The sequence below is a fragment of the Bufo gargarizans genome, chromosome 1 (assembly GCF_014858855.1).
Source record: "Bufo gargarizans isolate SCDJY-AF-19 chromosome 1, ASM1485885v1, whole genome shotgun sequence".
Taxonomy (NCBI): Eukaryota; Metazoa; Chordata; class Amphibia; order Anura; family Bufonidae; genus Bufo; species Bufo gargarizans.
This window is the reverse complement of record NC_058080.1, coordinates 85612977-85625343: the sequence shown is the minus strand read 5'-3', so window position 1 is coordinate 85625343 and position 12367 is coordinate 85612977. Positions and strand designations below refer to the sequence as shown.

The 12367-nt window shown below is 43.4% G+C and overlaps 1 protein-coding gene across 1 annotated transcript in view; it reads right to left on the bottom strand.

Moving 5' to 3' along the window:
- ARAP2 (ArfGAP with RhoGAP domain, ankyrin repeat and PH domain 2) overlaps positions 1–12367 on the bottom strand; it is a 449134-nt gene that overhangs the window by 85738 nt on the left and 351029 nt on the right. Inside the window, 1 exon segment of the mRNA XM_044276099.1 lies at positions 2575–2680. Within this exon segment, the coding sequence (XP_044132034.1) occupies positions 2575–2680 (106 nt within the window).

Below are 12367 nucleotides of genomic sequence, written 5' to 3'. Positions count from 1 at the left end.
AGCACAGCAATGTCACTGCTCTCTCTCTCAGAACTGCAAAAAAAACAGCAAGACTTGGCTGCTGGGGAGGTTCTTATATAGTAAAGGGATAGTCAACTTTCCTATTGGTTGCTAGGGATGTTGCTAAGCTCTGATAAAGATATTGCAGCCTTCTCATTGGCCCAAAAGCAAGAAGGGAGGTTACAGACGAAAAATAAATCTAGTATATTCGGGATTACGAATATATAGCACTATATTCTACATCTTCGCAAATTCTCAAAGTACTAATATTCTCGATAAAAATTAGCGATAAAAATATTCGCGATCAACACTAGTAGCCACCCGCTGCGACCTTGTGACCCAAGGCACAACAGGGTCAGCGATAGGTCGTGACACCCTAGCGACATCAAATTTATATGAATTCATTTGTATTATGATAAATAAAATGTTCTTAATCCCGGAAAGGGAAATTGCAATTTCACATCAGCACCTTTATGTACACACCGTCATAGAAGTGACAGAAAAAAATTGTACAAAGTAAAAGAAATATGGGTGAGTTTAGCATTTTTTGATGCGTGTTACATACTGTACAGTGACCTTAACACTTGACCAGTGTACAGAGGCAGGGACACCACAAAGTTCATCAAAGTCTTCTTTATTTAGCCGATAAATCCGGATCACAGCCGGGTCCAACAAACATGGCACACACTGACAGTGTTACCTCACACTGTCTACCTTCTTCCCCAGACTGAGACACACCTAAGTCCAGCAGCAGGATTAAATAGAATTCCTGGACATGAGCATGCCCCAAGTCCCGGACAGGCACCCACCCAGCACATTGCCTGTTCCCAGTAAAAGCCTGACTAGCTGGAACCAGCTATGCTATCTATCTATCATGATGTCCACCAACTACCTTAGTGGACACCTAATCTAAGGGCCTTTACTCCACCAAGGCCGGGCACCTTGGTGACACGTTCCTGGTGCAAACAAAACCTCTTTTAGAATGCTTCCTGCAGTGACATTCTGGGTGACACATATCTCACATCATAAATGACTCCTGTCACTGCTTCACAAGGGGTATTCTTGTTGGTTGACGTTATTCCCTATCCATAAGATAGGGGATAACTATTATATCAGTGGGGGTACTCCCACCAATCATGAAAATGAGGGCCCTGTACTCCCTGCAGCACCCCTGAAAAGAACAGAGCAGCCGGTTGCACATGAGTGTGGCTGCACTCAGCTATTTCCGAAATTCCTATAGAAAGAAATATAGCGTTCACACAGATGGTCGACCAGCCACTCTGTTCATTTCACAGGGGTTGCAGGGGGTACTGTGCCATCGTTCTCGTGATCGATGGGGGTTGCAACGATAGGATCCCGACCAATCTAATAGTTATCTATGTATAGAGGATAACTTCAACCAACTGGAATACCTCTTTAAGATTACACCATTGAACATTCTGTTAGGCCCCTTTCACACGGGCGAGTTTTCCTGCGCGGGTACAATGCGTGAGGTGAACGCATTGCACCCGCACTGAATCCGGACCCATTCATTTCTATGGGGCTGTGCACATGAGCGGGGATTTTTACGCATCACTTGTGCATTGTGTGAAAATCGCAGCATGCTCTATATTGTGTGTTTCTCACCCAACGCAGGCCCCATAGAAGTGAATGGGGCTGCGTGAAAATCGCAAGCATCCGCAAGCAAGTGCAGATGTGGTGTGATTTTAACCCATAGTTTTATTTAGCAGGATGCTAAGTAACTTTGGGATAGATGGGTTAAAAAAAATATTAAACTCACTTCATCCTCTTGTTCACGCAGCCCGGCTTCTCTTATTTCTTCTTCTTTAATGACCTTTAATGCGCTCATCACATGGTCCGTCACCATGGTGATGGACCATGTGATGAGCGCAGTGACATCACCAAAGGTCCTTTTCTTACAAGGTCATCAAAGAATAAGAATGAAGACAATCCGGGCTGCGCAAACAAGTGGATGAGGTGAGTTTAATTATTATTATTTTTTTTAACCCCTCCATCCCTAATTTACTTAGCATTCTGTATTAAAAATGCTATTATTTTCCCTTATAACCATGTTATAAGGGAAAATATTAAAATCTACAGAATACCTAACCCAAACCCGAACTTCTGTGAAGAAGTCCGGGTTTGGGTCTGGGTACCACATTCAGTTTTTTCTCACACGCACTCAAAATGTATTGCACTCACGTGGAAAAAACTAAATAACGCAGCGCAATCGCATACAAAACTCACCCCACTCGCAGGAAAAATCGCACGATTTTCCCGTAACGCACCCGCATCCTATCTGGCCCTCACATGCGACACCCGTGTGAAAGAGGCCTAACTCTAATACAATAAATGGGTGATAATTGAAAGACATTTAATCTACAACATATTATTTTTATATAACTCCGATTATTATAATTATCATATTTTTTGTTTCTAGAACTACATTGTCTGGTACTGTAACATTTTTGGAATGTAAAACTATCGTTATAGCAACCATTAAAGACAGACAAATAATTCATTTTCTATTACAGTTGCTTCATCTAATCATATTGCACAGAAGGGCAGACTAACCTGTAAAGGTGTTCAATTAAAGCTGCCAGGGTAGTCTTGCTCAGTGCTGGAAGTGTATCAATTAAAGTTTTGTACATTATCACCCGATCCTGATCATTCTGAATATCTGGGACAGAGTAAAAAAAGAAAGACAACTGACTTTACATTTCTGGTATAGTCCACTATGTTAAGGAGAATTAATATTTATCAGCATTTCTAGTCATTTTATCACATAATCCATACTAAGCTTACTTATTAATGAGTATAAACTATAGATTGTTAGATAAATATGTTGAAAGAAAATATAAATATTTCATTTTCTTTGCTTTTGTGGAAATTTCCCTTCAGCTTAAAGAGAATTGCAATGGTGTCCTTTGACGTCCATCCAATGTGGCTGTTGTACATAAAAGTATAAAAGAACATCAATCTAATAATACACCAATTTGCCATTAAAACCACCTGCCTAATTTTGTGCAGATGGCCCTCTTGTCATCAAGAAGCTCTGACCCATCAAGTTATGGATTCCAGATCTGTGATGGCAGTAGGTCATTTTAAATCCTTAAAATTGTGAATTGGGACCTTCATGGATCAAGGTTGTTATTTCTAGCATCTCTCACAGATACTCTATCTGAGAGGTCTAGGGCATTTGGAGGCCAAGTCGCTAACCTGAACTCTTTGTCATGCTGCTCAAAATAATCCTGAACAATTTTTGCAGTGTGGCAGGGCTCCTTATCCTGTTGAAAGATGCCAATGAGATGAAGGAGTGTAGTTGGTCTGCAACAATTTTCTAAAGTAATATTTACACATGCAGAAGCAAACATGATTCATCAAACCACCTTCTTCAATAGCTCCATGGTCCAATTCTACTGCTCACTTTGGGCTGGACTGTCCATGACTAGAGATGGCCTTGCAGTTCACCTGGCGGTCGTTTTGCGGCGAACTTTACGTGTTCGTGATTCGCCGAACATATGGAGATATTCGCGCCCGCCATATTCTTTTACATTGTGAAGAACTTTGACCCATGATACATCCTTAAGGTGGTACAGGACAGCAAATTGAGACGTTTCAGCACATGGACATACCCCCTACCTTATAAATAAACAAGATCTGGCCGCCATTTTACATTCAGTCTTTTGCCAGTGTAGAGAGAGGTTGCTGTGTGGTGCAGGGACAGGCTGTTAGGGACACCAAACGCTAGCTAATAGGGCCACAAAAGTCTTTTTAAGGACTGGTATAGGTGTGCTATCGATTGGTGTGATACATACCTCCTTTATGAAGGAGTTTAAGCATGCATGGGATAGGCATAAGGCCATCCTTCATATAAGAAAGGGCTAAGGGCTATTCATAGTATTTAGTATATTGGGCAGACTAGATGTGCCAAATGGTTCTTATCTGCCGACACATTCTATGTTTCTATATACACAGAGGGGCGCAATATACTTATAATATACTTTTTTAATGAGTCAAAAACACATAGATCTATATAGTGATCACCTGGAAGTCAGGGGCCTAGGGGCTAGGGGCTTTCTAGGGCCATTTTTATATAGGGTAAGGTTCTGGATGGGGTCGCTCTTATCAGGGCGGGTGTTCTGTGGTTAGGCTATCAGGGCCAGAATAGCACCCCCTGTAGGGCAATATCAGTGACAGTTCTTTGCCCACCCTGTCTTTCAATACCACATCATCATCTAGCCCAGGGATAGATGTTTTTTGCTTTCCCTCCTGGATTCATGGATGTGCACTGGAACCCCCCGGATTGTGGTAGGACATATGGTTTCTCACTTGGTGCCGCCTAGCACCTGATTTAGTGCCGCCCAGCACTTGCTATTGCCTACCACATCTATGCTTTTTGCTTAACTTTAATAATTTAATTTATTTTAATTTTGAGGAATATCTTTTCCATTCACACGTCCGAAAAATGGTCCGCGTCTGTTCCGCAATTTTGCAGAACTGGTGCAGACCCATTCATTTTCAATGGGGCCGGAATGTGCTGTCCGCATCCGTATTTGCAGATCCGCACTTCCGCATCCGTCCTTCCGTTTCTGCAAAAAAATAGAGCATGTCCTATTCTTGTCTGCAATTGAGGTTCAATGTTGGGAGGGAGACTTCAGGCGAATTGCTGCATTGATTCATCTGGAGTCTATTAATTTGTTTTGAGGGTCTTTTGAACATATCGGGGGCTCAATGACTTGCTTATTTAACAAAGTTTTTCCTCAGTGTTTGTTCAGTTCATTTTTGATATTTAAGTAATTAAGTTTTTTATTTTCACTTTATTGTGAGATGCAGACATATGAATTCTGCCATTCATGCCTATTGTGTGTCCTACCCATATGTGGGCTGACACCTATTCCATATTAATGATGCCCAATGCTTTTGTAGCATTCTAACATTTAATCAATGTAAATCCTATTTCATATGGTAGTGTCTGTGATGAAATCTGTGTCAAGATGGTCAGTGGTTCATCTGTCAAGATAACCGTGTTTGGTCCGTGAATGAGCTATTTGCCCTCCGTTTGTCATGCATATTCCTTGTATGCTGCTAGGCTGAAAATTAATTTCCAGAACATCTCCTACTAATGGGTTGTGAAAATCACGCCATCACAGATGCCATCTGTGTTGTGTCATTGGTTTTCATTGACCTGATAGCCTTCAGTGGGCATTGTTGGTCTGGATCGCATACCAAAGAAGTGCATGTCCCTCTGGTTTTGCGATTGAGTTATGTACAGTCAGAGGAAAATCATGGATGTGTGAATACACACAAAATACTCTCCATCGAGAACATGGACCACGCATGTATGTGATTCACTGATGTGTGAAAGAGCCCTAATTCAGTTCACCAATCAGTGGTTTTAAATTGGGATGACTGATATGTGTATCCAAAAATGAAATTATAGACACAGTTTCACATAGACACTGTTGCTGATACTCCGAATGAAACATGAATCCTATACCAAGATTAAATATCTAGAGATGCAAGAATATTTCTTCAGAGATCTTATGGAACAGTGACAATTAACGGTTTATAAAGCGATATTGGTGTGGTCTATTACTAATTTTATGGGACTTATACATCATTTCATACTCAAAATTGATCTTGAACCATTCTTGTGGTGCTGACCTCTAATGTTCCTTCATGTTTGCAAAGTATACGTGGTATCACAACATTACATGATCACAACAACCAATGACCTCTGTGATACATGACATCAGCATGGAGGAAATGATACTGTGGGGGGTGTTCATTGCCCATGGATTTTGTGTGATGTCCCATGGATGCCACTTCTTCAGGCATATTTTGTTTATAGGAAAGTCAATCTATTACCAGAAATAGTTATTCAGCATGCAGGTCCATGACATGCATGCAAATGATGGCTGGCACTACTGACACGGTAAACCCTAGTGCTGGTGTGTACACAGTACACCATATTTACAATAAGGCAATCATTTGCATTGCAGGTGTTAAAATGATTACTGCAGCATGCACCTCTGTGACAGATTTGGATATTAGTAAATTGATTTGGATTGCAATATTCAGATTCACTAGTTCATGCCAAAGAAAACATTGGTAGAACCAATTTGCCCAATATTTCATTAAATTTTTATAAAATGTTGATAATACATTCTAGAAGGTAGGGGATAGCAATTCAAAACACAAACTCAGAATCACTCCTTTCTGTTTCCACTAAGTAATTACAATTATCTTATAAGGAATTATTTCTGGTACAGATATAAAATAATAAATAAATAAATATTTTTTTCCATCATTAAAATTATTTTACTAAAAAGAAAATGGTTTATTAACAAATAAAAGAATTAATGAGCGAGGAGGCTACAAATCTCATGTGAATCAATATGTAAGCAGTAATGAATTCTATAATTGCTGATTTTATTAACATACTGTATGTTCTTAGTGACTGCAGTAACACACATTAAAATATGTGGTTGATAAGCAAATTGATGTGAAAAGAAATCTGTTAATTATATCACATTTTGAATGTGTTTTTCTGCTCAATAAATAGTTATATAGTTACATAGTTAATACGGTTGAAAAAATAAATAAGCCCATCAAGTTGAAACAAGGGATACTGTAGGTGGGGGCGCGAATCCCAAAAGGAAGCGAGACTCAGATTTCTACACATTTTGATAAGCATTAATGTCATTTACTTTTAAGAATTCATCTAAACCCTTTTTAAAAATATCCATTGTCCCTGTTGTGACCACGTACTGAGGAAGTCTATTCTACAGATTCACAGTTCTTACTTTCCAGAAGCGTCAAAGCTTCTTTAGACTGAAGTTTTTAGAGACCATGTGACCAAACTGCAACCCAAAATGGCAATTTAACCTAAATACCAATATATTATAACTTCCATGTACTTTATCATTTAACTATGATAGTCTGCCTACATTCAATGCGCTACCTGTGCCATTCATAATACGCCGTGTGCTGATGAATGGCAGGAAAAATCTAAGGCATATTGGTACACCATAGAATTTTTCCAGGGGCGGGTGCCCACAGAGAGGGCTCCAAGTGCCATAGATTCTCCACCACAGTCCTAGGAAATATGATGTACAGAGATGCATTTACATACATTGAACCTAATTTGCCAAGTTGATTCCCAATCACTCAGAGTGTCCAAGTCAGCTTATATTTTATGGATATCTTCCATAGACTGAACAGTACAGCATAGCTTGGTGTCATCTGCAAAAATAGAAATGGTGCTATTAATCCCATCCTCACTATCATTAATAGTGTTGATCGAGCACCATAGTGCTTGGGTGCTCAGGCCAAACACATTGGGATGCTCGGGTGCTCAACCGAGCACCCAAGTATAATGGAAGTCAATGGGGGAACCCGAGCATTAAACCAGGCACCCCCTGCTCTAAAGAGTGGAGGGTGTCTGGTTCACTTGAAAAGGTTAGAAGTTGATAGAAACACCACCGAAATGGTTCGGGGACAGCATGGGGAGGATGTCTGGATGCATCTTGGACTCCCAGGTCGCTGCTGGGAACTATATTGTCCGAGTAGTACGCCAATTTTACAAAACATTGGGGCGTGTGCCTGCTGCTGATCTGACCATCTAAAACATTATGGGCGAGGGCCTGCTTCTGAGCAGTGGCATACATACAGGGATCGCAGGGGTCGCAGTTGCGACCGGGCCCGGCACTCCAGGGGGCCCGGCTGCCTGTGGACTCCCCTGGCCCCTGCAGTCAGTGTTCCCTTCAAGCTGTGTGCGGCCGCGCAGCAATTATTGTGTGGCCCCACTCACAACTTTATAATCCTCGCTCAGCCATCGCGCCGCTCAAGCAAAACACCAGCAGTCAGTGTCAGAAACATCTCGGTCATGCGCCTCCTGCCCCGTCTGCCTGCTCCTCCCACTTTATGAATGAAGCAGGTAGGCGGGGCAGGAGTCACATGATGGAGGGAGAGATGTTAAGCTCAAGCTGCCGGCGGCGAGTCTGCATGCCACCATAGTTAGTAAGTACAGCAGTTTTTTTTTTTTTTTTTACACAGATTAAGCTTTATGAATATACTTTACAGCCGGGGCTGGTGTATTACAGTAGTCACTGCATCGGCCCCGCCAGTGTCCCCGCCTCCTCCCTCCCCACTGACACATTACAACAGCAGGCCAAAATGAGCGAGGGAGAGGGGAGTGAGGAGGGATTTGAGTAATTGCTACGCTTCTTCCCAGGGCCGCTGTAACCATAGGGCGAACCCTGTGAGATGACTCAAAGCTCTTTTATTCCTGTCTGTTTCAGACAGGAATAGAAGAGCAGGCCTGACATAGGAGACCTGACCTGGACGCTCCTCAGAGTCTCAGCTTCCCTTTTGTGCTCTCTTCTGGCTGACCTCCGGTCTAGGTTCCCCCTCCCTACCTCCTTGCCATTATCCCCACTGCTCCCAGTTACCCCATACCAGGCCTGGACTGGTCATATGGAGTCTGTGGCACTGTCTGCTGTCTGTAGAGCACTGGCTCCGTCCCCTGTCTTCACCTGCCGGCAGAAGTTCTTGTGATCTGCCTCCTGCTGAAACCTGAAGCCTGGCAGCTACATCCCATAATGAACTGTGGAGTACTAAATTTACACTAGGTAGGTACCAGCAAGCCTGTATAATACTCATAACAGGCACAGTGCAGCAGCTGGCAGGTCTGCAGGACATGGGATAGTGTGAGGTGTAATACTCTGCACAGACTGCAACTGCTGTGGTCAGGGGAGGAGAGGGTGCACTGCAGACACTGAAGGATTCCTGATTGTGTCCTTCCAGTAATACAAGGCAGGGGAGGCTTATTCACTTCTTGGTATCTGGGATAAGTGGCAGCTGATAACAGACAATGAGGTATTTATTACAACTGGTGTAAAGGAAACCTGGCTTAGTTTCCCATAGCAACCAATCAAATTCCACCTTTCATTTCCCAAAGGAGCTCTGAAGAATGGAAGGTGGAATCTGACTGGTTGCTATGGGTAACTAAGTCACTTTTCCTCTACATCAGTTTTGATAAATCTCCCCCAATGGCTATAGTGTGCACAGTGCTACTTCATACACAGGCCAGTGCTTCCATTATCTATGGAAAGTAGTCCTGTGCATTATATCACACCTTGTAATTTACTGACCCTAGGCTGTATTAGGTAAACCCTGGTACTGTTTATGAGCGATACAAGAGTCTGGTGTAACAGTGTGCACAGTACTACTACATGAGCAATACTTCTGTAATCCCCTGTAGTATATTATCTCTGCTCATCAAAACCAGCGCTGTACAGTACATGGTATAGCGGCTCTACTTGGTGTCACAGCTCAGCGCTATTCATTGCACCTAGGCCATGTGACCAATGAATGTGATGTTACATGGCTTAGGAAAAGCTGCCATCGACAGATCCCCCATAAGTGTGTCATCGACAGATCCCCCATAAGTGTGTCATCGACAGATCCCCCATAAGTGTGTCATCGACAGATCCCCCATAAGTGTGTCATCCACAGATCCCCCATAACAGTGTGTCATCCACAGATCCCCAATAACAGTGTGTCATCCACAGATCCCCCATAAGTGTGTCATCCACAGATCCCCCATAAGTGTGTCATCCACAGATCCACAGATCCCCCATAAGTGTGTCATCCACAGATCCCCCATAAGTGCGTCATCCACAGATCCCCCATAAGTGCGTCATCCACAGATCCCCCATAAGTGTGTCATCCACAGATCCCCCATAAGTGTGTCATCCACAGATCCCCCATAAGTGTGTCATCCACAGATCCCCGATAAGTGTGTCATCCACAGATCCCCCATAAGTGTGTCATCCACAGATCCCCCATGAGTGTATCATCCACAGATCCCCCATAAGTGTGTCATCCACACATATCCCATAACAGTGTCCTCCACAGATGGCAGTACAGCAGGATTGCCATCCAAAATCAGCCTGTCCCGCACAAAGCGGTACTGTTGGGAGGCATGTTGGGTGAATGGTAGTGTGGGGGGGGGGTGAAGGCAGGTTGGGGGGGGGGTGGAGGCGGGTTGGGGGGCAGCGGTGGTTATGGGGGGGGTTGACGGGGAGGGGGTCCCATGGATCAGTTTTGCACCGGGGCCCCATGGATTGTGTGTACGCCACTGCTTCTGAGCTGACCATCTAAAACATTAGGGATAAGGGTCTGCTGGTGACCCTCTAACACATTATGGACGAGGGCCTGCTGCTGATCTGACCCTCTAAAACATTAGGAGCGAGGGCCTGCTGCTGATCTGACCATCTAAAACATTAGGGGTGAGGGTCTGCTGCTAAGCTGACTCTCTAAAACAATCGGGGCAAGGGCCTGCTGCTGATCTGAACGAAGATAAAATCAATTTTAGAGGAAAAATTGTTAGGAAACAGTCTTTCCTGTATATTTACTTGTATATAAAGTGCAAGTGCTGCCAAAAACTACAAGGAAGAGGCACTCCGATACAACCTGTATATCACATAAAGGAGAGCCTCATTCACATTGTGGTACAATTGTTCAGATAGTGGGACTTCTACACTCATAAAGCCTATGCACTAAGTGAAAGGGCTGCCAAAAATTGCAAGGAACCGACACTCCAATACACCCTTTATTACACATTATGGAGGGCATCATACACACCCTTGAACAATTATGATTGATGGCCTGCTGGTGACCCTCAAAAACATTAAAGGGCCTGCTGGTGACACTCTAAAACATTAGGGGTGAGGGCCTGCTTCTGATCTGACCATCTAAAACAGGGGTGAGGGTCTGTTGCTGAGCTGACTCTCTAAAACATTAGGGGCGAGGGCCTGCTGCTGATCTGACCATCTAAAACATTATGGGCGAGGGCCTGCTTCTGAGCTGACCATTTAAAACATTAGGGGTGAAGGCCTGCTGCTGAGCTGACCATCTAAAACATTAGGGGCGAGGGCCTGCTGCTGAGCTGACCAACTAAAATATTTGGAGCAAACACCTGCTGATATGGCCATCTAAAACATTATAGGCAAAGGCCTACTGCTGCTTTGGTGACTCTAGATGACCTGGGGCTGATCGCACATCCCCATGACAGTGACTATCCATTCGGATGTCTGCCCCATACACTTTCAATGTTATTTTCAGCGCCAATCACGGTAAGGGGGAGGGAGAATGGGTAAGGGGGAATCAGTGTTCGATTCCAGGGAGGGAGCCTGAGAAACGGCTAAGGCTACCACATCCAAGCAAGGCAGCATGCACGCAAATTACCTGTTAGGTATAATTAGGTGAGGGCCTGCAGGTGAGATGACCCTGTAAAATATTGTAGGTGTGGGCCTGCTGGTGAGCTGACCCTCTAAAAGATTGTAGATAAGGGCCTGCAGGTGAGCTCACCCTCTAAAAAATTATATGCGAGGGCCTTCTGCTGAGCTGACCATTAAAAAAATTATGGGAGAGTGCCTGCTGCTTATCTAACCATTGAAAAAATCTACAGTGTTCAAAGCAGGCCAGGTCACCTGAATACTTCAGCGAGGAATAATGGAATAGTACTCCGGTTCTATTTTGTTGGATTTCGGAACTGGGGCCATGATTAAGAGGGACGGCCGGGGGAATCCGTATTGTGCCGCTAGAGGTGAAATTCTTGGACTGGTGCAAGACGAACCAAAGCAAAAGCATTTGCCAAGAATGTTTTCATTAATAAAAAACGAAAGTCAAATGTTCGAAGATGATCAGATACCATCGTAGTTTCGACCATAAACTATCTAGCAGCATTATTCCCATGTACCGCCAAGCTGCTTCCGGGAAACCAAAGTCTTTGGGTTTCGGGGGAGTATGATTGTAAAGCTGACAAAGTACACTGTATGTGTACCCTGGTATGGTAACTGTCAGAAGCGAACACCGTCTAAGCAAAAAATTACATTGTATGTCACTGATATGTAAGGGATGCTCACACTTTATACAGAAGATGTGGCGCGGATAATTTAACTGTCTGCAGCGGCCTATTACACGCTATTTAGTGCAGGATGCGCTAAAAATATATGTTGCTGCTGTCACACACAGTAGTCCTTAAAAGGACTTTTGGGTCTCTGAAAAGTTTTTGTATTAAATTCTTTCTATTACACTCCCTACACTGTCTGTCCCTTTCTATGCACAACTCTCCCTAACACTGAGCAATTTAGTGCAGGTTGTGCTACAAACATATATTGCTGCTGTCACACACAATAGTCCTTACAAGGACTTTTGGGTCTCTGAAACATTTTTGTACAAAAAATATTTAATTACACTCCCTACACTCTCTGTCCCTTCCTATGCTCAGCTCTCACTTAGTACAAATGAGCCAAACATGCATCACCGGGTGCTATATAGCACCCGATGACGCGTT